A 25322-nucleotide genomic window follows, 5' to 3' on the forward strand; every position below is an offset into this window, starting at 1 on the left:
GCGTAAGGATCTGAGCCACTTTGACAAGGACCAAATTGTGATGGCTAGACGACTGGGTCAGAGCATCTCCAAAACGACAGGTTTTGTGGGGTGTTCCCGGTATGCAGTGGTTAGTACCCACCAAAAGTGGTCCAAGGAAGGACAACCGGTGAACTGGCGAAAGGTCATGGACGCCTAAGACTCATTGATGCGCGTGGGGAGTAAGGTCTAGTTCAATTCCGCAGAAGAGCTACTGTAGCACAAATTGGTGAAAAAGTTAATGCTGCTATGATAGAAAGGTGTCAGAAGACACAGTGCATCACAGCTTGCTGCGTATGGAGCTGTGTTGCCGCAGACCAGTCAGTGCCCTTGCTGACCCCTGTCCACCGCCGAAAGCGCCTATAATGTGCATCAGAACTGTCCCATGGAGCATAGAAGAAGGTGTCCTGGTCCGATGAATCATGATTTCTTTTACATCATCTGGATGGCCGGGTGCGTGTGCTTCTTTTACCTGGGGAAGAGATGGCACCAGGATGCACCATGGGAAGAAGGCAAGGCGGTGGAGGCAATCTGATGCTCTGGGCAATGTTCTGCTGGGAAACCTTGGGTCCTGGCATTCATGCCCAGGATGTTACTTCAACACATACCACCTACCTAAACATTGCACACTGCAAAAACTGTTCAGGAATGGTTTGAGGAACATGACAGAGAGTTCAAGGTGTTGACTTGGCCTCCAAATTTCCCAGACCTCAATCCGAAGGAGCATCCGTGGGAGGTGCTGGAACAACAAGCCCGATCCATGGCGCCCCCACGTCGCAACTTCCAGGACCTAAAGGATCTGCTGCTAACATCTTGGTGGCAGATACCACAGGACACCTTCAGAGGTCTTGTGGAGTCCACGCCTCCACGGGTCAGAGCTGTTTTGGCCACACGAGGGGAACCTACACAATATTTGGCAGGCGGTTTTAAAGTTGTGGCAGTCCCGCCTGCCACACGTCACCCGAGCGTTGTTTTCAGGGCCCTCCGACACAGAGACAAAGGCAGAGACGATGCAAACACACCAGTTTATTGTAGAGTGGCAAGATGTAACACTCCGATAGCAGATGGACACACACCATGACAGAGGCTCTCCCCAAGTGTGTGTGGGGATGGGTGATTTACCTGTTTCCCCGTTGATTGTGCTGACGACAACAGGCGTACAGCCACCCTGATACCAGGACCCAAGACAGGTGTGGCTGCTTAGACCACACCCCCTCACAACACAGGTGTATTTATTAATTCGGTGCAGTAATAATCACTAAACGATATTAATGCCTACACTCACGACTCACAGCAACCATAGCACCACAGCCTATTCATTTGTCTTCTGCTCATTCACATTCTGGATAAACTATATATTTCGTTGTTTTTATTGACATTGTTAAGAGAATACGAAAATAACACCGATTCAGATTCCAATGTAAAGTAAAAGAGGAAGTTCTCCACTTGCTGATTTCCGATCACTTGTGAATTAGTGATGTTAAGTGGGGTCAATGGCTTGAGTGGCCGTTGACGAAGCAAAACCAACATCAGCTCAACTCTTAAGGATAAGACCGTCATATTCGGGTTACCTTGAATACATTCCGAGGATTTTAAAATATACAAGGAAAAGGAGATATTAATAGGCAACCTTAGAATAGACTAAATGCCTACAAGCAGTTCCCTCTTCTTGGCCGTGTTACGTAAAATATAATTAATTCAGTATCTAGGATACATAAGGGGGCGAGAGAGGCAGAGAGAACTTTCATCATCATTTGGGTGTTTTCAAATGAGGTCTCCTCCAACCGTTTCAATGATGAAACAGAAAGACTTTTTTTTTTTTTTTGGATTACCAAATCACCTCTTGAAATGGTCTACCCCTGCCTTATCCTTGAACATAAAGCAAGTGCTGTGTGATGGATCAATATCATCATTTGTTGTTAAGTAGGGAGACCGGGGTCGGCTGGCAAACGGGGGGGGTTGGTTGGCACAGCTATTTCCTGGTCCTTTAGGTCACAGTCAATGGTCACAGAAAGAAAAATCTAACACCAAAAAGTCTTGGCCTGCACTCATCTACTGTTAATAAAATGTTATGTTATAAAAGTGGACTGTTGACTAAAAGCATTATAAAACTGTGTTAGATATTGGAAGCATGTTACTTGTGGTTCATAGGAAGGAATCAGCTAGATTTTTAAAAAAGATTTGAAAATCTGTGATGAGTGATGGAAGCTGGATAACATTTCATCACAAAGTTGGGTCAAATGTGAGTGGGGATGGATTGTTTTTTTGTTGAACTTGTAACTGTTAATGCATATTTTTTTGGAGTATTATGAGTGATTAAAAACTATTTTGAACGATTAAAAACAAGGTTTATATTGTAAGTTAATTATTATTATTTTGAATTATCAATGGCAAAAGTAATTAGACATTTCTACTGATGAATTGCTTAGAAACGCTTGGTTTTAAAAATGGGCAGATATTCTATTAAAATGTTCATGTTTTCTGGTTCTTGTTTGAATTAAATGTTCAAACTGCTTCCATTGGGTACTTTTTTTTGGGGTACTTTTTTGGAACTATAGCATTTTCACATTGTGCCAACTAACCCCTTGATGGGGCTGGTGGGCGCAAATGACTTTAAATCACCAAACACCTCATTTTAGAAAACATTTGTGTACGTTAAAACATTGATTAATAGCTGAGACCTTAACCTTTCATTTGCAGCTGGTTAGAATATTCTAAAATAAATTATGCCCTTTCCTTATGCATTTTCACAAAACCTAGACACACTGGTGTCCCACACAAATTTTTATGTCTCAATTCATTATATAGTAGAATATAATCCACTTTGGTGTGAGGTACGATGATAATGTGAAATAAAACAATAAAAAAAGGCGCCTTATTTGTTATGTATCTATTATGAGTTAATCTGTACATCTAAAACATATTCCAGAAAACATTCAATTTTGAATTAAATTAATTTGAGTTGGATTCTTCCAATTTAGGTTTTGAATGAATAAATAGCTCTCATCTTATATACAGATGTGGTCTAAAATGACAACGGTCTTGCAGCCCTGGTGCATGTGTGTTTTGCACGTGCACATTTTTCCAGATCCTGAGGGCCCCTTCTCCCCCTGGAGCTGCGATGCTGAGGCCCCCTCTAGTGACAGCCAGGAGACCTACACAAAAACACCATTTTGAATTACACAACTAAAGTCAAAGCCACCAGAGTTCAAACTGGCCGGCATCAACCCCTATCAAATTCAGACACGTCTCTAGATCAAATAATTTGAAGAATAAATTATATATTTAAATTGCATATTCAAATACTTGGATGTTGACATTTTACAGTGAGAATGCTCATCCCCCCCCCCATTCTGTGTTCTCCCGTTAACTACATCACGAGTCTCGTCCTTCGTGGCTGCGGAGGGGTTCGGCTGCGTCCCGGTGCTGCTCCACCACGTGCAGGATGACATCTGCCAGTGCTCGCACGTCATGGTGCGTGCCCCTGTGCGCGGCCAGAGCCTCCAGAACCTCCACCACGCCCTCCGTCTGGAGCATGCTGCTGTAATGAGCAGCTGGAGCGCGCACATGGGTGGAAGGTGAGAAACCAAAGAGAAACATGAAACGCTCATAAAAGGCTGTAAGAATATGAAGCTGCTGTGGGGGAGGGGTGACTTTAACAAGTTTGTCTCATTTGAGATTCAGAATTTTTTTATTTTTTTTTATTAATTTTTTTATAAGAGAGACCTGGACGAGGAAAGAATTTGACTGAATACACCACATAAAATACAATACATAAAAAGGCAGAGAGCTAGAGTATAAAACAACATTTATACCTTGATACAGGGAAAAAATATTATAATGAGCAGTTTCCCCCCTATTATTGTACAAGGCCAATGAGACCCCCGCCAGGCAACACACACACTTTTTTTTTTTTTTTTTTTTTTTTTTTTTTTAATTGGAATTTACAGTCCATTTAAACACATGTACAAACTAGGGATGTTAAAATGCGCTGACTAAACATCGACTAAATGTCTCTATGTTCCCCCTGTGAGCAGTAAAAGCAGTAAAATTGAAGGTTTTTTTTTTTTGGTTTTTTTAAATGAGCTGCTCAAAATGTTATAAAAACATAACTCTTTTCCAAAATAGCCTATTCAAAACGTTACTGTACTGTTTCCCAAATGTGAGAGGGAGCGAGAGTCCGTGGCGGTAAGCACAGCACCTGCACCGCCGGCGCGGTGTGCGCTGCAGGACTTTCGCTTTCTCACTTTGCATGCTTGAAAATGTGAACTTTGCACACGTTTCGGAGGGTCTCAGGAAACCCCGTGGCGCAATGAAAGTGATGAAAGATCCAGTGCATCGGAATGAGAGATCCCACCTCGGCAGGCCGCGCGGGGCTTGGGCGCACCACAACTTTCGTCCCGCCAAACGGGCGTATAGTTACACATTTAAAATGACATTTATTTATGTATTTATTGCTTTGTTTATTTATTTCAGGATTTATTTCATAGGAATATTTATTTTTATTTGCGGTGATCGGCTCAATTGCGCGGTGACGTCACTGCGTTATCCCTAATCAGAGTCACAAATTAAATTACTGCGGTGTCAGTATGCCTGAGCAAGCTTGCTGTCATTGTGCTCACCATTCTTTTGGGCAGTGTGGAGTGCGAACGTGATTTCTCCACCATGAACAGAGTACCGGGCTACAACTCATCCAACTCAATAGCAATCTATTATAAAAATTCAGAATTTACTAAATAAAAGACCTTCACTATGGGTAGGTAAAATCGGACCTCAGGAAGAGGCTGCAAGGAGAGCACTTGCCTGCATGAAGATTTTAATAAATGGGCCTCCTGTGGCAAAGAAAGATAAAGTGCAGCAATGAACCATGCACACGGTGTTCATGAATGTTTTGAAAAGGTCATTGGTTACACAGTTTATTTTTATGCTATAAAAACAGCGCATTAAGTCATACTCTCCTTGTGATCACTTTGTTTTAAGTCTGGAATATACCAGGCGAACAAACATTTGAACAAACTTGCAGAACGCCTGCTGCGCCATCTGACCGGAGCCGACCGCGCCAATAAGCCATCCTGCGCGCCTTGTCTGTTTAGGGCCTTTTCGGTGCGTACCACCAGGCCTGAAAAAAATTCTAGGGGAAGCATCGATGAGTATGTGGAAATTAATTACAAATGCCCTGCTCTATTATCCATCATTTTACCCATACGTTTGACTTATTCAAACAGAAAATCAATTTTGGTTTTTTTTTTTGTAGCTTATTCCAAGCGAAAAGGCCAGAGAATTGGAAAGCTTTATTATTTATTTTTTCTTTTATTTATTTATTTTTTTTCAAAATTCCTTTCATTTCAGACTTCCATAAAAATACATTATTACAGCCTAAGCCATAGATATTGTTTGACATTTTTACCAAAATAGTTACATAGGTATTGTTGGAGTTGATTTATTTGTGAGCTTAGTGTGGCGTCAAAAACTATTTAACAAAGCGGTGAAAACACTGTTTGGGATTGGGAACGTGAATCTTGCAATGAATCGATGTGGCCAAAGCACTGACAGACGGTAAATGAGATAACTTAATAACATTGAAAGTATACTGTGTACTTAAGTTTCACCCTTTGTTTTATTTTAGGACTACAAAACACATGACGTGACAGTTGATGAAGCTGCTCTGAAAAAAGGTTGAATTTATTTCAAACTTCGGCGATCACAGAATCCAACTGGAACGGACCGAGTTGACGCCGATGGAATAAAAGAACACTCCCGAGAGCCACAGACAACATAGCAACAACACAAATATGTTAAAAACAAAAAAAAAAAAAAAAACAAGAAACCTGCTTCCTCTCGGTGTGCCTTACCATTCTGAGTGCAGACCAGATGAAGGGCCCAGGCGGCCCACAGCTGCACCCCCGACGGCTGGGAAGTTTGGAGTAGAGGAGAGAAAGGAGCGAAGGACCTGGAAGCACAGGAACAGGAATTAAAATCAAAATTAAAAAGGGTGGAAGGAGGAAAACACAGTAGATCAGGATCACACTCCATTTGATTCTGAGTATTTGCTTTGCCTTCATTCAAGCACCAGACCAAAGGCATTTATCTTATAAATATGAAAACACTGCATCAACAACACTGTAACGTGAGTAACTCTGTTTTGCTTTTTCGCTTCCGTTGCATTGATTCGTACAAAAACCCTTTTTGTGCCTTTTCCTCTCACCTGTAGGAGACCATTTCCCGCTCGGGCGGAGTCCACGTCATTATGGAGGAATGCTGTGAAGGTGGAGAGACAGGTCAGACGGAGCTCAAGGTGCCCTCACTGTACATTAGATTCACACACACACACACACACACACACACACACACACACACACACACACACACACACACACACACACACACACACACACACACACACACACACACACACACACACACACACACACACACACACACACACACCAGCTGTTGAACGACGGTGGTGCGCAGCTCCTCCTCCAGGGTCCAGGCCTCTGGTCTGGAGGCAAGCTGAGCCAGCATCCCCCCGGCAAAGTAGCGAACCCCCACCTCCACCTGGGTGTCCTGCAGCAGGCTGAGGATGTGCTCCAGCAGGTCTTCATCCATCAGGTCGCTCTGCAGCTCCTCCACCTCGGCTATGTTGTTCTGAAACAGAGGAAATTAAGCGATGAGAGGTGATACATGATATGTGCTTCAATTGGTTTCGGAGCATTGGACGTTGAGATACTTGAAAAAAAAGCATTTATTTATTTAACATTTTCACAAAAGTTGATCCGTTTAGGTGGCCAATAGAAATGTAAAATGCTAGAACACTGGATCTTTGAAAGGTTTAATGTGCGTAGACATGAGAAGATGTACTATCTTGCCATACCTTGGTATAAACACACACCCAAATGAAAAAGATAAACACGGCAACCCACCAGGAGGCCCAGAACTTTCTGCTGAATAGAAGCTTCAGTGAAGTAGGACTGCAAGGATAGAAACATCAGCATGAGAGGATAAACAAGGACTTCTTACGATCCGCCTCCATTACTTCAAACTATTTAATATTGCAAGTGGAACTGTGATATCAGAGGATCCTTAAAAGAGAAGGAAATTAATGTTAAAAAGGAACCTTTCAAACTCTTTACTTTGTGGTTTTCCAATGTAGAACAATGATTTCCATTACAATAAGATGAATTCATTCATCAGGGTGCATTCCGGCATAACAAAATGAAATTCAAGGACTTTCAATTACTTTTTAAAGCACAATTTTTTTCATTTTCACAAGGACTATAATTTCTTATTTTCAATGTGATCTTCATTAATTAAAATATAATCTTAATCTGTCTCGCTGTGTTTGTGTATATATATATATATATATATATATATATATATATATATATATATATATATATATATATATATATATATATATATATATATATATACACACACATACACACACAGTATATGTAAACTGTATATCACCTCGCACTTCAAGGAACCTGATTAATCTATTTGCTGTGAAAGGAACATATCAGAAATTCTATTACTGAGCTTGTTTATGTATTTAAAAAGGCTCTTTGAGTGTGCATGCCTAATTGGGTGGGCGTTATATAGGGGACACACACACACACACACACACACACACACACACACACACACACACACACACACACACACACACACACACACACACACACACACACACACACACACACACACACACACACACACACACCTCCAGAACTTCCTCATACAGCTCCAGGCCCTGGCACTGGATGAAGTGTCTCGCTGCTGTGGGCGTTTCGTCCGTCAGGTTCCACAGCGCGCTGAGGGCGAACTTCAGCGTGTTGTCCACCACTCCCGCCATGGCTCGCTGCTGGACTATACCAAGTAGCTGCTGTTAGAGGGGGGAGCAATACGGGAGGAATATGGCGCGGTGAGAGAAGGCATTCAATTCTGTCAACATTTGTGAAGCATCTCTGAGTCGTAACCGGAGCTAAGCGGGAAAAACAGAATAGAAAGAGGTTCAGCAAATAATCGTAAGACAAACTGACATTGAATGAAAATGGTAAAATGGAGAAAAGGAGCAGCAGTTAATTAGAAGGACTAACTAAATACACATACTTGATGTACAAATATGCAATAGTAAATTAAAAGTATTTGCCAACAAACAAGTTGATAATATGGAGCTTAAAATGATCAACCGATTGGGTACTTGATATACTTTAATTGTGTAAAATAAGTACAATAGTGTTTAAAATTTTATTTTGCTAAGGAAGGATGGAACAAATTTATGTATATTAAAAAGTACAGTGCTGAATATCTATTTCTATGCATGCGGTTAATGCATTTCTAATGACAAATATATTTTCATAGTAGACTGAGTGCATGTAAAATGTATTACAATATTACTTGAAGGTAAACAGGGTTCACATACCCTCATAATGAAAATATCAGCTCCCAGCTGTGCAGTCTCCCGCGTGGAGAGCTACCGAATAAGAAAATAAATAAAATTAAAACAACATTTTAAGAAGAACAATGCCTTCAAGAATGTTGGCAAATAAACAGCGTTATTTGATTTTCTGTGATCTTCCCCGAGGGGGCGATGTTAAAATATTTAATTACTTCCCCTTGCTGCATTCATGCATACCTAAGCAGGATATGAGAAGGTTTATGAGCTCTCTCACAAAACCCAGCCTGTTTACTTGGGAAATAGATGCAAGCACAAAACTGTTCAGTGGTGAGTTGTTTTTTCCCCTGCTGCAAAATAACAGAAGTGTTGCCTAAAATATATGAAATGCAGAACACTGCATTGAGCTCTGAGGGCTTCAACTAGTGCCACACTATGCGACTGTGGCCGAATAAGTAAATAAGAGTTTGACCTTTGCCACAAGGATGGAGATGATGGCCACGGCCATCCTCTGCAGGGTGGGATCATCATGGTTGCTCAGCCAGTTCATCACTAGCTTGGCAGCCAAATACCTGAGCAGAGGAACAACATTCATATATGAATATATGGGTTTTAAGAGTGTTCAGTGTTCGATATCCAATGAAAAAAGGTAATATCGGATGTAATTTATTCAGTAAAAGAAGAATACTCAACAACAAAGGTAATTTTGAATTAGCTTTGGCAACATAATCATGATTCAATGGACCGGCCAGTAACTGATGTGAAATAAACAAACTTGTCAAAAGGGATATCCTGAAGAATGTAGTCGCTGCAGAGTGCTAGGAGGCAGTTCTTTTGTACCTGAAGGTAAGGAAGTCTCTGTTACACTAGTGCAATGAATAGCGTTATACTGGCGCTGGGCGATGTTGACAAAATCAAATATCATGATACTCAAATCTGGATCATTTGACAATATTTTAGAAATGACTATTGTTGCCTTCATAAGATATTCACACACAAATATTTGAAAATATCTGAGAAACGATCATTAGTAATGTGGATATTATCAAGTAGGTAGAGGCGTTGATTATAACAGCTAGAACACACACACACACACACACACACACACACACACACACACACACACACACACACACACACACACACACACACACACACACACACACACACACACACACACACACACTACTTTATGGAATTGGACGATGGAAAAAAAAAAAAACTGGGAGTCCTCATGCAGAAATACTGTGTGGTCGAGGGACAACTTTAAATGAAGCCAACATTTTCTAAATCCGAACACTCTCTCTCTCACAATCTCTAGCTACAGTAAGACAGTATATCAATACCTGCTGGTGGTTGGGGAAGTTCTTCATGGCAAACAGCAGCTGGTTGACCGTGTCGCTGAGCAGGCGGACGGGCATGGCCTCTGCCAGGTCCTGGGTGGTCAGGTTGAACAGGCACGCCGACGCCACCAGCTGCACGTGCAGCGACAGGGGGTTGCTCTGCATGCCGCCCAGCACCAGCTAGAGGAGGTCCAGGAAAGGAAGGATTCAAGAAAGCAGCCGTGAAAACCAGCATGACTATCTGAGCGGTTGGGTGACTCAGAAAGACCCTTTATTAACAACTACTGCAGGGGTCAGGGGTTCAGTCGGGATTTGGGAGGTGAGTGGAACCCAATAAAAAATGTTAACAAAAATATAAAAAAAAAAAAATGTTATGAAAGATCTGGAAAATGCACCATAATACATGTTGGGCTTGGGTGATTCCAGTTGAATAATCAGCACACCTATTTAGAAATATTTCTAGCAATCTATGTAGAACAAGCGATATGGATAGTGCTGTAATTACACAAATAGAGGCGCAGCAACAATCAAACTGCTTCGAGTGAAACTTCGGTTTTCACTTGAGCGCAGTACAGCAAACAGTAGGCATTATATTACCTCACTTCAACAGCATAACAGTTTGGATTTGTTTCAGCAATGGCGCCTGGAAGCTATTTCTGTATTCGTCACCCTTCTAATAAGCATGCCCCTGAGAAGAGGTGATGCGGCGAAAATATGGCACCTTGAGAATATCTGGACGTGGTTTGTCCATGTCACTGGTGAGGTTGTAGAGATGGATGAGAGCCTCTCGCGTGAAACACTCACGCTCCCTGTACCTTCTCATGGCCTCACAAACCTGGCCTTCGTTGGCATCCCCCGTCACCTTCACACACACACACACACACACACACACACACACACACACACACACACACACACACACACACACACACACACACACACACACACAGTCAATTGGAGAAAATAATGTATGTTGCAACCATAACACTCTCTGCACAAGCCCCTAAACAACTATACCTCGATGGTTTTCCCACTGCAAAGCCTCACATAAGATCTATCATAACTGATGTGTGTATTATTGAGGTACATTTACTTTTATGTTTCTATGGGAAGACAGGACATCACAGTTGCTAACTCCGGTCGCCAGCAGTCCCAAGAAGACCAACCCGCTCCTGGCCTCCACAAATGCTCTGATCGCAGCATCCGTGATCTTCTTCCGCCCAGACACGTCTAAGGAAACTAGGGCTGGGAGGAGCTGGGTGCTTCCCTCCAGAAGCTGCTGCACCATCTCCTCCCCCTCGCGGTCATCTCCGTCACTGGTGGACAGGTTGTCTGAAAGGTCCAGGTGCCTCAGAGCAAGAAGCTGGCTGAGAACAAACAGCATCTTGGCAGGAGACATGTCCAAGTTCTGCAGCCAGTGGGCGTTCAGAGACCTCAGGGTGGTCCTACACTCTAGCAGGGCGGTGAGCTCTGAGACAGCGGTACTGGAGATATCGAGACTCTCCAGCTGAGGTAGAGAGCATATGTCCTCAAGCGCAGTGTCCGTCAGGTCCGTCTTTGCCAGGTTGAGTGTCCTGAGACCCTTCAGAGAGCTGAAACTAACACGGGCACCTTCATCCACCCCGAGGGACTCCCAGTCCAGGTTGAGTCCAGTCAGAGACAGCTTTTGCAGGCTGGATCTGCACTCTGGGTTGGAAACCAGGCCTGAGATGATGTCCGCCCCAGTGAGGCCCCCGGAAACCCAAGAAGCATCCAATTCTTGGAGCCGATGAGGACAGAGGGCCAGCCGGAAGGCCCCTGCGGAGACTGGACAGCCAGAGATGAAGGCTCGCCGAAGTCTGAGCTCTTTGCAGTCACGGAAAATCCCCACAGTTGTATCATTTAGTAACCCTTGCAGGACAAAACAAAAATAAGTGGGTAACACTTAACAATTATAATTATAATTGTATCTGACCCTTAAAAGATTATGACCTTTGGTTCTGGATAAATTCGATTATAATAGTGAAGTTGATATCACTAAATGTATCTGAGTTTATACATTAAAAGCCCTCACCCTCCGTTGCCATCCTTTGCAGCAGCCGATCAGCCAGCTCCTGTGGCAGAAACAGGGTCCAGCTGAGGTGCAGGGAGGCGTCCTCTCTCCTGCTGCACAGGGAGTCCAAGCTCCGGCAAACCTGTGCCAGGCACAGGTCGGACAGCGCTTTGGGACCCTCCGCATCCTGACACACAACATATCACAAACACAACCAGAGAGGGTATCTATTGCAGTGTTTTCCCAACCACTGTGCAGTCGTGAGTTCTCCAGGTGTGCCGTGGAAATGTTTCAAACTCCACTTTGAAACAATAAACAAAATAGCTCTTGTGTTTGCAATATATAAATTGCAGGGTTATACTGGGCCAGTGCATTTATGCAACAGATTTACAGGATACCTTTTGTCACCATTTGCACAAGTGGTCTAAACCACTTTCTTAAATGGGGGTACTCGTACCCCTAGGGGCACTTTGGGTTACTGCAAGGGGTACTCCGAAAACAAATAAAAATGTGTTTAAATATCGGTTATATTTAATATACACTTACATTATACACATATATAAGAAAAACACACACGACGCACATACAGTACATAATGTTATTTTTCTTTTTTTTCTCCCAATGGCAGTGAAGGCTGAAAAAAAGATCTTAGAAGGGGTACACTACAAAAAAAAGTTTGATAACCACTGGTCTAATCGATATATCATCTATGATTCCTTAATGGATAAAGTAGTGTTTATAACTGATGTCTATTGTATTAGGACCCGTTGGCAGAGGCAGAACAGAGCCGCAGTCACAGGTGTCACTGAGCTTCTAATTTTATCTACCACAGATGAGCCATTGCACACAACTAAGCCCATTTAAATCGCCTAATCCGCCTGATCTCCGCCGAGCCAAGCGGACCAAAGCAAGGCCCGTCGGGGAGGTCCTTGGCGCTCATATGTTGACAATGTGGAGAGGAAGACACGGCGCATCGTACCGGACACATGGAACTCACCATGTTAGGAAAACACAACGGGGCTCAGCTCTGAAATTAAGTCATGATGACGCTCGGGGAGAATCCTCTCGAACCCCGAGACGCTGCTCTGAAGCCCAAGCGCAATTATGTTGTCAACCCTCTGCTCCCACCGGCAAAGAAAACTCCCAACGTTCCAAACTTTCCCGTCTCGCTCTAATGTTTTCGTCATAAACGCCGCAGAGACTGCTCCGCGGGAGGCGCGCCGTCACCACCGCGCACTTCCGATTGGCCAGTGTTTATGACGTCACTGGCCGGCTGGACTTCTTTTTTTTTTTAAGTACTAAAAATATAAATAATTTTGAATACATTTTCGTTTTCAAATGTTTTTTCTTTTTTTTTTTTCTTTTCTTTTATTTTTAGTTACATTAATATTGTGACGTCGGATTGTTTTTTTTTTTTATGACGTAACTGGATGATAACGTGGCGCGCTTGTTATTCTATCATAACTTACAAAATTAAGTGTATGTGTTCAGTGACGCCGCGGAATTTGCCTTTATATTCATACCACGACGGGAACTAAAAACGTAAGAAGTGTGTGTGTGTGTGTGTGTGTGTGTGTGTGTGTGTGTGTGTCTGCGTGTGTGTGCGTGTGCGCGTGTGCGTGTGTGTGCGTGTGTGTTTGCGTGTGAGGAACACCCATCACCCATCCAGCCACGGGGAGGCGCTCACAGAAAGATGGAGTACAGGTGCATTGTGCACAATGGCTCTGTCACCCAACGTTGTGCGTCGTTTTACATTCATTTCATATCCTGTCCAAAGGAAACAAACATACCTGACACAAGCACCGTCAGCCTTTCACTTAAAATTCACATTAAATATATTTATTCATGGCGGGTTGTTTTTTTTTGTTGTGTGCTAAAATGCAGTTTAGTTGCAGAAAGTACTACACAAACGGCCTTGGCGTGTGGCTGAGGTTCTCTCAGCAGCCTTTTCCATTCCAAAAACACATGTCCTTCCATATCATTTATTTAGACAGGAAGACCTCAATTGTACACAGACGACCACCTCGGAGTCACACAGACACACAGACACACACACACGCACACACACACACACACACACGCAAACACACACACACACACACACACACACACAAAAGAACGTACGCACATGCATGGATGCCCGCGCTGAAAACGCGCTCAGTCCCGTCTTCAGATCGGAACACCAAAAGTGTTCTCCCACCCACAGGATTATTTCGCCACAGAGAATCCAAAATGATCGAGGGCCCGGGCTTCCTCTAATCGAAAACATTTAGCTGGAAATCATCTGTTTTGCCTGCAAAGAACTCAGCATCATTGTCCTTATAAGCAAATAAACACAGCTGCCAGCGGCTCCGGGACAGCCTCGAGAGACTCACACACACGCATCCACGTGAAGCCGGCCCAAAAAAACACTCCACCATTAAAAAACAACACTCGTGTGATGCTGCTTGAGCTACTGCATTGCCAAAATCGCCCATTCATTAGATCAGGGTTGATAGGAAACAGGTTTGTGAGTGAGATTTGGGAGATGAGAATAGTTCCGCATGATGAGGATGAGGAGGAGGACTGTCTGTCTGATCTTGAGAGAGAGAGAGAGAGAGAGAGAGAGAGAGAGAGAGAGAGAAGAGAGAGAGAGAGAGAGCGGGTGTGTGTAAAAACTAGCTCAGAATGCAACCTAGAAATATTTGAGAATTAATCCATGAGTGCGAATTACAGATTTTTTTCTGAATATGTCACCGTTATGATACCATTTTTATCAGGGAATTACTCCAGCCCCTCCTCCCGTTTTTATTGAAACCTTATATTGGGAGGAGTCTTATTGTTTCTTGGGTTTTTTTTGTTTTTTTTATGAAACTGCACATGACACCAGAGAAGGTAGGCAGGGCAATCCCTCTCCCAGACCTTGGAGGAAAATACACAGCTCGCCCCCTCCCACCGCTTGCTCAATCCTGCATGGACCACCCTCAACAATTCTCTGAGTTGACCAAATTTGCTCCTGCCATAGCTGCATGGTGGACCTCACTCCCAGTGGCACCACAGACAGAGACAGAGAGAGAGAGAGAGAGAGAGAGAGAGAGAGAGAGAGAGAGAGAGAGAGAGAGAGAGAGAGAGAGAGACTGAGAGGGGGACAGAAAGTGAGACAGGGAGAATGGAAAGGGTGCACATCCACAGTGAACACAGTTAAGATCTAACAGCCGGGGGCCCCGTTTAAACCCTTGGGATCACAAGAATAACCGGTACAGGCGGTGCAGAGCTACTGTCACAGGTATTTCATTTTCAATTTACGTTCATTTATCTGTCTACAATAGTCCATGTCATGAATTGTGGGGTTTTTTGTGTGTGTAATCATACAAATCAAAGAAGTTGAAAATGTTAGTTATAGGTAATGGTTGAAAAGTGTAATATCCTTTTCCCGAGCTTTCTTGAAATTATATATGAAGTTAAACGGGAAAGTTGTATTTTATTTTGAATGTTTTTAATAACATCCACTAGCTCCTACCGCCCTCCCCCCTCCCCATTGTAAATGTTTTTATTTTCTTAGCTGTTTGATAATATTTGTCTTGTAAATATTAAACATGGCATCGCCTCCAGGATTATATCGTCCATTTAGCAGACGGATCAGAACAGTGGCTCCATGAGAATAGTTTATGGTTTCATTGGCTCCGTCCTATTTAACGTCAGCCAAGGAAAACAGCTAGCACACCGGATAAATGAGACGTTGTCGGAGCTCCTATGTGTAAGTCGAGTCCAGGGGAAAGTGGAGAACAAAAGGTTAAGATTCTTTTCTCCTCTTTTGAAAGGCTAAATTAAATGTTTAATTGCCCCCCTTGCCATTTACACCCCGTTGGCCCCGACCACAACTGCCGGGGCCAACTGGCGCTGTTCTCATGTTCCTCTGGGCTGAGGCGCCCAGCCACCGCAAAGTTTGACCTGTCTAGTTGCTAACGCTTTCATTAATACAAATAAGTCGTCGCGGGTCTGGTTCTGGGGGACGATAGGGGGGATATTGTTTCAATAAGTCCACAAACGAAAAGCGGGGGGGGTGGCGGGGCGGATAGCTGCTGTGGCAGTCCTGATGAAGAGACAGCGGGTGTTAACAAGAGAGCCTGACCCAGCAGAGAGACATCCTGATGAGATTCACAGCCATGGCTGCGAAGCATACCGAGCCTCTGCATAAACACTGTCAGTGGATTGTCGGGCCGGCGGCTGTGAGATTCATATTTTGTATATTTGGAGCCGCGCAGACGAGCCAATCTCTCCGGCCCAGTTATTGAGGGTGATGAACTGTGATTATGGAAAGAAAGGGAAAACGGAGCTCGGGGTAATAATATCCCGCTGATGCTGCCGAGCTGTTTGAGCCGGGACACATGGCCCATTTTCTTTCACTTCAACTTCACTTTTTTTTTTACACTTTCACTTTCATTTCCCCCCATCATTATACCTTCAATAGTTTATAATCCGAGATAAAACTCTCCAAACCGTTCATCCGTCTGTCAGGGACTATAAAAGACCCAATTTTTTGTTTTGCAGCTCTTATGACATATTTAATTTTGTGTTTCCATTTCTTTTTAAAATAAGAGAAGTTCAACAAATGAATCGAGGCCAGGACAAGTTTCCATAAAGTCAAAAAATTATGCTTCACAAAAGCATTAAAATAACATTTTCCCTATTTTCCTTGAGACAAGCATGTTTTTCCTACTTTGACAGTGATAAAAGACAAGTATTATGCTACAACAGCAGTTTGGGCTCAGATAATGCTTTTGAATCTTTACCATTACTGTAACTGCGGTCGGGACTCTGGTGCAGCTAAGCACCGAGAGGCGACCACAGAAATGACTCAACCACCCCTGCTGCATGTCACTTTTTGACATTTTGTCCCGCTTCCTTGGCATCCGTTTAAGTCCTCGGAGGATTTGTTTTGATGAGCCTTCACGTGAAGAGGCTCTGACGGTCAGAAGTGTTGGACGCCGCTAATTTAACCTTGCACTCTCAGCAGATTGGCTTCTCGCGGAGGATTGCCTGAGTGCCAGTGGCAGTCTAGGTTTGGCCTTCCATTAGCTCCGCTTCCCAGAGCCAATTCCGGCTATTGAATGTGAAGGAACAATCTCTCGCTCAGCAGACATTTTAGAACGTCGGCCGCCCCTGCTCTGTTCGCTGCGCTGTCAAATTTGATAAGATCAAAACATAAGCCTCCCCTCCAAAAATAGAATCCAGAAAACATTACTCATAACTCAGGGGGCTTCTGACTTTCCCATTACCTCTCTAGCATATCAGATCCGATCATCGCTACTTTAATTCAAGTATCCATAGATAAACCAGGCAAAAAAAATGCACTCCGGTTTCCAGGAAAATTTGCTTTTTGTCTATCTCAGCCAGATTCAGATGAGAAGGTCAACAGGATTTTCATCCCTGCGCGTCCCAAACCTTGGTCTTCACCCTTGAGATTTACTGTATAGTCTTGCATAATGGCCTGTAAATCCGTCAAGACCGCTACAAACGCGTTGCGTTTTTCTGCAAAAGGTTTTATTTTCTGGCTTCATCCTTTGAGTAAAATTCACGGTCCTTGACGTCCATGGTCAAAGGTATTCTAAAAGGTTCAGGGGCCTGACGAGGTTCAAAGCAGGAGGGGGGGTGGGGGTGGTTCCTGCAAAATAGGAAAAACAGATCTCAGCGTGCACATCCACCCGACACCTGATATAGTCGCGGTTTAGGGTAGAATGGGAGAACACCCAAGAGGGAATGACCTGGGACTTAAATATGGATGGCGATAACAGCTCCGAGTAGGGTTGTCCCGCTCCACTCCGCCGAGGCACAACTTGCCAAGGACACTGCTGTCCACAAGAATGATGTGCTGTCTGGTATATTCTGCTATCTGACTTCCATTACACAGGGAAGATTAGTCTATTTGGGGACGGGACTGGATGTCATCTTCTTTCTGCTCGTTTCAAAACCCAATCTTTGTGTTTGGGTTTTGTGCGTGCGGCAGTAATTTGATCCCAGTGGATTAGAGAAGAAAGGAAAGCATGATTAAATTGACAATCAGAATGCCAACAGGAAAGGACTGTTTAAATAGCGGAAACCAAAAAAAAACAGTGTCTGTCTGTCTGTCTGTCTGTCTGTCTGTCTGTCTGTCTGTCTATCGATCAAAATAATGAATTCTGAAACCGTCTTGTCTGTCTGCATTGTAAACAGCTGGTTTGTTCGTAAAAAAAAAAAAAAAAAAAAGAGGAGGAACTATGGGACCTGGAGCATGGGGCCTACTCATGCTGTTTGGACTGTCTCTTTGGAGCAGCAGCGAGGGCCTCAGCAAGCACCCCCTCCTGGCGAGGATACGACGGGCTCCAGATGACAGCGGAGAGGCTAAGAAGTGCTCCTACACCTTCCTGGTTCCCGAGCAGAAAATCACGGGCCCCATCTGCGCCGCCCGGGGCTACGCCACCGACAAGGACCGCGTCACGCGCCTGGACGTGGGGGCGGTCCGCGACCTGCTGTCCAAGCAGCGCAGGGAGATGGAGACGCTGAAGCTGGTGGTGGACGTGGACGGCAACATGGTGAACGAGATGAAGCTGCTGAGGAAGGAGAGCCGGAACATGAACTCCAGGGTGACCCAGCTCTACATGCAGCTGCTGCACGAGATCATCAGGAAGAGGGATAACTCCCTGGAGCTCGCCCAGCTGGAGACGCGGATCCTGAACGCCACCGCCGAGTCGCTGCGTCTGGCTTCGCGCTACCGGGAGCTGGAGGTGCGGTACTCGGCCCTGTCCGCAGTGGTGAACAACCAGTCGGTGCTGATCGGTGCTCTGGAGGAGCGCTGCATGCAGGTGTACGGGCGAAGGCGCGAGCAGCTGCCTCTGGGACCCCCGCTAGTGCAGGTGGTCCCTGAGAACATTCCTGTCAATGTGCCCCGTTTCACTAATGAGATACAGAGAGACAACGCAAGAGAAATACCCCGCGAAAGGGGATCCCGCTCCGGGCCGTCTCCCACTGACACCACCCTGGAAGTCCAAAAACCGCCGCTTGGAAACTTCAGCGCTGAAGGTGAGTGAGTGGGTGATGTTAGACAGTGGAAAAGGAGCGAAAGGGTGACGGAGTAAGGGAGTGGCTTTAGCTTGACTGTGTGAATGGAATGGTATAAGGGCTGCTGCAGTTTTTATTTTTAGGCCAATGTGCACATGGCACTGAACAGGGAACAAGGCTTGGGTTATTGTATGTGGTTTATGATGAATATTAATGACAGGCATCATACTGTGGGTAGAGAATTGGAACTCCACTTGCAAATGAACTCTGTCTTGGATGCAGTGGCATACCAGTCCTCTGTTGCACACCCCGCCTGCCAACGACAGGAGGAAAGAGATGCCAGAGGGATTGGAAACTGTACTCATTAAATAGTTAACAACTGACTTATTAATACATGACAAAATAACAGCAAGCCCATAAAAGAGCCCACAAAAATAACCCACTGCTTTGAATAAACAGCAGGTGGACCTGGACCTAATTTTCAAAAGGTTAAAGATCTGCATATTCAGCTGGAGCTCAATTTGGTGTTCACCAGAGAAAACACAGACCACGGTGGAAACAAAAATGTTGTAATGTCTGAATTAAGGTGGGGGGACTGCAAAGAAAAGGGGAGAGGTTTACAGAAAAATATTCCTAACCGGTGCAATTTTACTCATCAACTGAAATTCTTGACACATTAGATTGTTCGGGCCCAAAAATAATAAAGTGCGTAGGGTTCCGAGACAGCTGCGCCTGAAAATAAATCCTCTCCAAGACTGTTCCATTGCATGATAGACATAGACAAAGCCTAGGCTGCATGGCATGGTATGCTCATGCAAAGCCACAAAGTAGAACCACTTCTGGCTTACCTCATAACCATGGGGTGGGCGGACTGCCGCTTTACCATGAGATGGGTGGGGATTATTCCCCCACAAAATAAGCTCGCTGTTCCACATCTGCTTGTTATTTAAAAATCTTTTAATAAGCATTACCTTGACAATAGGACAGACGTAGACCGCCGTCTACAATAGGTTAACTAGATTTACAGTAGATTTGTGTTTATATTTAGACTTATATGTAGATTTATTTAATTAGCAAAAAGACAAATAAGGCATCCTTTAATGTATTGATGTAATTCCTTCCCCTAGTTTCATCCGGTGGTTGTTTCTAGGAAAATAATCAACAAGTCACTGCCCATCGATTCCAAGGTCGGGTTTAATGAAAAAAGACTTCTGGTGAATGAGCTAATAATGCTTGGCATAGCACTCAGTTCTGGTCTTAAACCATGTGTCGAGAAGCATAGACACGAATGTAAGAGTAAAAGAGATTAATTCAACACTGGTTTGAATTTACCCCGTTCTCATTAAAATGAGAGTTCCCATCATTTATATCTGTTCGTAGCACGACCTCGCTGAAAGCTTTATATTGAGAAACTTACCACTCTACTGCAGCTTCTTACTGTGCTGATGCAGTCCAACGAGGCGAATGTTTAAGCCTTAAAAACAAACATGTTAAATCTGAGTCACGTTATATATTGTATTATTGATGTATGTTTTGAACAACAGTGAAATCACATTTTATTTAGAGCTATGTTATTTTACCACAGCGCATCCAAAGCATCTGTCACTCTTGGGGGTTGAAATGAATCGGCCCAACTTCCTGTTTCTAGTCTCGTACGTTACCGTGGATGTAGCTAAAACAGCTGATTCGCCGATGTGCCAAAGAGAACCCAGAAAAACCAGATAAAACCCACAGTTTGCGACCATTCAAGCCTTAAATAAATATGTTAGATCGCCTTTTCGAAAAACAGGAAACTTGGGGACAAAGAAAAATAAAAAATTGCAAAGCGTGCATCTCGATTGTTTGTTGTTACTTTCTTGATTTTGCTTCTTCCTTCTCTTATTGTGCACAGCGTCACTTGAGCGCGCCTCAAGCATTTTACCGGACATTGTGCTGGCACGACTGCGATCCTTGTCTAAATACCCGTCTACCTCCCTGACCGCTCCTGCCTCCAGGGCCGTACCGGGACTGCCTCGACGCGCAAGAGGCCGGCCACGGCGACAGCGGCATGTACCTCATCAAGCCGGATGAGGCGGAGAGGCCCATGCAGGTGTGGTGCGAACAGGGCATGGACAACGGGGGCTGGACTGTCATCCAGAGCAGGAGAGATGGATCAGTGAACTTCTTCAGGAACTGGGATAGTTACAAGGTGATGACAGTTACGCGTCGATCTCTCTCTCTCTCTCTCCCTCTCTCCCCTTCCAGAGCTGTTTCTCTCGAGTTTCCTGAAACACCCTTAAAAACACACGGTTCACCCAAAGACAACAGCGGTGTTATTATATGACCAGAAAACGCCATCTGGTGTATTCAAGAACAATTTCCCAAGGCCAGAATCATTGTGTTGCTCCACTTACTGTAGAATAAAGCGCCGATGTCAGCAGCATCATTGGTCTGACGCCATTTGGTTTGCGATTCCCATTATGAAACATTAGACGGCTCTGTCGGAAGGTATGTTCCACAACTCAATCTGCGCCGGTTTCTCTCCAAAACCGCTACTACGACACTGACTTCCTGGATGGATGGCTGACTATAGCTGACTGGTTAGCTTACTAAAGCATATGATACAGGCCCACTCATCAAAGGTTGTTTTTTTGTAAGGACGAGATGGAGTGTATCACTGCTGGCAGACGCAATGATTCAGTGTTCCATTCAGCCTGGCCAGCCTTGTGCATATTCTACTGGAAGCGAAATTACTCTCTTCAACATTGATTTGCCTCTCCGTGCTCCCACGAAGCCGCCATACACACACACACATCGCTAGCGAGGAGGCCCCCTGACAGAAACCCCACATCATTCATCATCCCCTGGCTCGACCAGTTAATCCACATCACAAACCACAACCATCTCCAACGAGTGAAGTGTGCTACAGGCACGCAGCCAGGCGCAGATTGGTTGTGGTTATTCAACACAAGAGCACAGGCCAGTATCATTATTAGCCATGATCCAAGAGCTCGTTGCAAGTTTGAAAGATGAACAATTGCAGGCCATTTCCTGGATTCGTGCCGTTTTTCCAGTATAAATTCTCCTGCATAACTTTCTGAAGTATTTGAAAAAAAAAAATAAAAAAAAAAGGAAGAAAGCCCGATCAGCATTCACATGCCACGGAGTTTCTGTTTGAAAATCAACTCTGTAATTTGTCTCGAATACCATCGGGCGACAGGCATCAGAAATGTATGTACCGATATACCGCCCCCGTACTCCTAAGAGTCGGTTTTATGTTCCTAAACAATGCTGCTCCCCGATTCCACAAAATACCACAGAACCAAACAAATGAGCATTATTTTCTGTAATCTTCATGCTCGCCCTCCTGTAATCTTCCTGTGACTCAGAGCGGCTTCGGTAACATAGACGGGGAGTACTGGCTCGGCCTGGAGGGCATCTACAAGCTGGGGCGGCAGGGCGACTACAAGCTGCTGGTGGAGTTGGAGGACTGGATGGGGAAGAAGGTCTACGCCCAGTACAGCAGCTTCCACCTGGAGCCCGAGAGCGAGGGCTACCGCCTGCGTCTGGGCATCTACCAGGGCAACGCAGGGGACTCGCTCAGCAGCCACAACGGCAAGCAGTTCACTACCCTGGACCGGGACAAGGACGGGTTCACAGGTAAGCCAGACTGTTCCAGGCGGTGGCTGCGCCATTGCCTTTGCCCGAGTTTGCGTTTTCCATTGAGTTCACAACAATTCATTTGTGTTAAAGACAACTATTCTACTGCTGTTTATAGCTCTTTTGGACATTTTCCAATGAATAATTCACAAACTTCTAAATAAGTGAATTAAATAAGGGATAATGTAAAGCCAGCCGGTCGTTATCGCCAAATAAACCCCCAGCAGGGTGATCAGGTCTTTGATCACTCTGAAGTGGGTTGTTTTGCGAGAATGACTGGCTGGCTGGTCATTATCTCGCTTATTAGCTGTACTAAATTAAATAATATATATTGATGAAATATTGATTTTAAATGATTTAATAACTAGTATGCCAACAGTCCACAACAACGTAGCTAACACTGCATGAAAGGAGGGACATGAATCCGGGCAAGTGACAAGTGATTGCCCATGACAACGGTCATTATTGAGAAATAACTGACATCTGATATCCGCTATTGACAAACCGGAATTGTGTATTCCACAGTGCTATGTATATGTAGTAGTTAATAATAAATAACTCCTACTGCCCACACAGGTAACTGTGCCCACTTCCACAAAGGAGGATGGTGGTACAACACCTGTGGCCAGGCTAACCTGAACGGTGTCTGGTACAACGGAGGCGTCTACCGGAGTAAGTTCCAGGACGGGATCTTCTGGGCTGACTACGGCGGAGGATTCTACTCCATGAAGACCGTCCGCATGATGATCAGGCCCATAGACTGAGAAAAACGGCTGCAAGCATGCGGTGCAGAGGTAGCTGTGGAGGAGGAGGGCGAGCAGACCCACATCATAAATAAGGACTGTATGTTGATATTATATGCTTGAGTAGATGGACATATTTGATGTTCCCAGCAAAATGCTGGACGGAGGCCTGCTCTGCAAGCCAGGGTTTCAGCTTCACTTATGGAGATAACCTAACCTCAGCAACGATTGCAAATTCCTCCTGAAACAGGCGGACTCTGTTTAAACATTGCGTGTTGTACATTGCAATGGATCAGGAGACAAAAAGGTTATGTCTACATGTCTATTTAAAAAAAGCCATATAGCTTCTTTAACCACCTTGTGTGTTTTTTTATCCATGAGGGTCAAAAAGGGGGGGTTGAAAATAGCTCTCCCGGCCATTCTCAAATCTTTATGAAATGGCAACATAATTTACCCTCTAGCTGCCTGAAGGAGACAAAGGAGTGTTACAAAAAAAAAAAAAATCACTCTTTCCTGGAGGTGGAGGACTATTTCATTCATGATTGACTCATGAGTCCTTGCTAGTATGTTTTTAGAGTTATATGATTCTGTATTCATCACCACTTACTAATAGAGCCTACAATTTGCAGACCAACCACTTAATGAGTTGGAGGATGAAATTAATCCACATATGGTTTATGTACAAGTCTGCTCTATTGATTTAACAAAAAAAAGCTTCTAATTTACGTCCTCTTCCTTCTTTTACGATGACCTTATTTGCTGTATATGGTGTAGACATTTGATAATTTATGTGTACGATTAAATATCATAACAGTGAAATGGAGCAGGAATCCCAAAGGAAGCAGCTAAATGATCCTTTAAAAAAACTGAGCTCTTTTTTTTTCCACTGTTGCTCTATTTATGACAACGTTCTCAGAGTGTGCTTGCCCAAGCTCAAGGGATGTAAATTACTTTTATATGTCTTTCTCATTTTGCTAATGACTAAATTTGAATATTAGACTGGGCAAAACACATATTGTTGAAGGGGGGGGAAAATATGCAATGACGTTTTGTTTTGAGTGGTTTTGGAGCACCAAAAATATGCCAACCAAGCAGGTTGAGACTTAGAGGCTTTTGGGACAGACAACGAGAAACACATTGCTGAAAGCCAGACAGGATGGAGAGAGAGAGGGAGAGAGGGGGAGAGAGAGAAGGGGGGGCTGAGGGAAGGGAGCGCGGGAGAGGGGGGGGAAGTGAAAGGAAAGAGTGGAGAGCAGGAGGAGGGGTGAACTGCGATGGAACCTTTCCAAATTTCCAAGTTTTTTTGCCCTCCCTCTTCCCTTTAAATACAGAGAAATTTACATTCTTTCCACACAAAGTGCCTGAGACGTATGTTTTTGAATATCGCTTGTTGAAAAAAAAAAAAAAAAGTCACGGCTCCCTGTAGTCTGTAATCACCGGTGGGGAAGGAAGGCTCCATCCCGCTGCATGGGGGGAAAGCCATCCCCCGAGCAGAGGGCGACTGGAGGCACTGGGAGACTGATTGGTCTGCTCCCAGCAGCCCCACTGCCTCCAGAGCACACATGAAAGTCAAACATCTCCCGGACCCCAAAATAGAATCTCATATTGCACCGTCGGACCTGATTGACCGCCGTGGTCATCACACCCAGCTCTTTAACGGACTTTTACAAAGGCATAAAAAAACGCAGGGATACCGGTCAAAACCCAAGTGGACACTTTGAACATTTATGGAAGGAACGCGTTTATGGATGGCTGAAACACCCAATTAAAACAAGGACATAATGTTAAAAATACGGATATAAAATCTGAAACAGATGACTGTTTGAGCATTTTACATGACTTCCAAAACAGTTATACACAAGTGAGCAAAAACGGTTTTGGCTGTAATTTGGGGCGACTCTTACAATGTGTTTCAACAAGAGAGGTTGGGTTTTATAAGAGGACATTTCAAATGCCATGGAGGTTTTTACTGTCGCATCACAAGAATTGTACGCCATTTGTTTACAGTTTATTTTCTGTCATTGTTGAGGTTAGACAGCAGCTTGTGTAGTTGTGCCCCATAAATTCCAATATTTTAATTATTTGGGTGAGTCAAGCAGCACAAAGAGCAGCCTTGTTCTCTTTCCCAC

General features: G+C 44.2%; 2 protein-coding genes across 2 annotated transcripts; one reads left to right on the top strand and one right to left on the bottom strand.

Moving 5' to 3' along the window:
* Positions 1-1091: 1091 nt before the first annotated feature.
* LOC307238060 (protein zyg-11 homolog) lies at positions 1092-13032 on the bottom strand. The gene is made up of 14 exons (XM_080010907.1): positions 12792-13032; positions 11816-11981; positions 10856-11652; positions 10484-10624; positions 9766-9942; positions 9195-9259; positions 8892-8991; positions 8447-8497; positions 7745-7906; positions 6942-6989; positions 6466-6666; positions 6224-6276; positions 5871-5968; positions 1092-3572 (listed from the first exon to the last, which is right to left on the bottom strand). Exons 1-14 carry the CDS (start codon positions 12792-12794, stop codon positions 3394-3396), a joined length of 2241 nt encoding a protein of 746 aa, XP_079867033.1. The 5' UTR covers positions 12795-13032; the 3' UTR covers positions 1092-3393.
* A 1767-nt stretch (positions 13033-14799) lies between these two features.
* LOC307237905 (angiopoietin-related protein 1-like) lies at positions 14800-23549 on the top strand. The gene is made up of 5 exons (XM_080010705.1): positions 14800-15059; positions 17987-18832; positions 20806-20999; positions 22180-22450; positions 23027-23549. The coding sequence occupies exons 2-5, from the start codon at positions 18031-18033 to the stop codon at positions 23212-23214; spliced, it is 1455 nt and encodes a 484-aa protein (XP_079866831.1). The 5' UTR covers positions 14800-15059; positions 17987-18030; the 3' UTR covers positions 23215-23549.
* Positions 23550-25322: the final 1773 nt, after the last annotated feature.

The sequence above is a fragment of the Zeus faber genome (assembly GCF_960531495.2).
Source record: "Zeus faber genome assembly, chromosome: 12".
Lineage (NCBI taxonomy): Eukaryota > Metazoa > Chordata > Actinopteri > Zeiformes > Zeidae > Zeus > Zeus faber.

What these genes read in the sequence shown, in the direction of transcription:
- LOC307238060 (XM_080010907.1), bottom strand. An exon ending in TGTATGAGGAAGTTCTGGAG is followed by an intron (nt 6,990 to 7,744) that starts GTGTGTGTGTGT and finishes CTATCCTTGCAG; the next exon opens with TCCTACTTCACTGAAGCTTC. An exon ending in CCACCGTCGTTCAACAGCTG is followed by an intron (nt 6,277 to 6,465) that starts GTGTGTGTGTGT and finishes CCACCTTCACAG; the next exon opens with CATTCCTCCATAATGACGTG.
- LOC307237905 (XM_080010705.1), top strand. Translation starts at nt 18,031, where the DNA reads ATGGGACCTGGAGCATGGGGCCTACTCATGCTGTTTGGACTGTCTCTT. An exon ending in TGGAAACTTCAGCGCTGAAG is followed by an intron (nt 18,833 to 20,805) that starts GTGAGTGAGTGG and finishes TCCTGCCTCCAG; the next exon opens with GGCCGTACCGGGACTGCCTC. An exon ending in GGACAAGGACGGGTTCACAG is followed by an intron (nt 22,451 to 23,026) that starts GTAAGCCAGACT and finishes CTGCCCACACAG; the next exon opens with GTAACTGTGCCCACTTCCAC.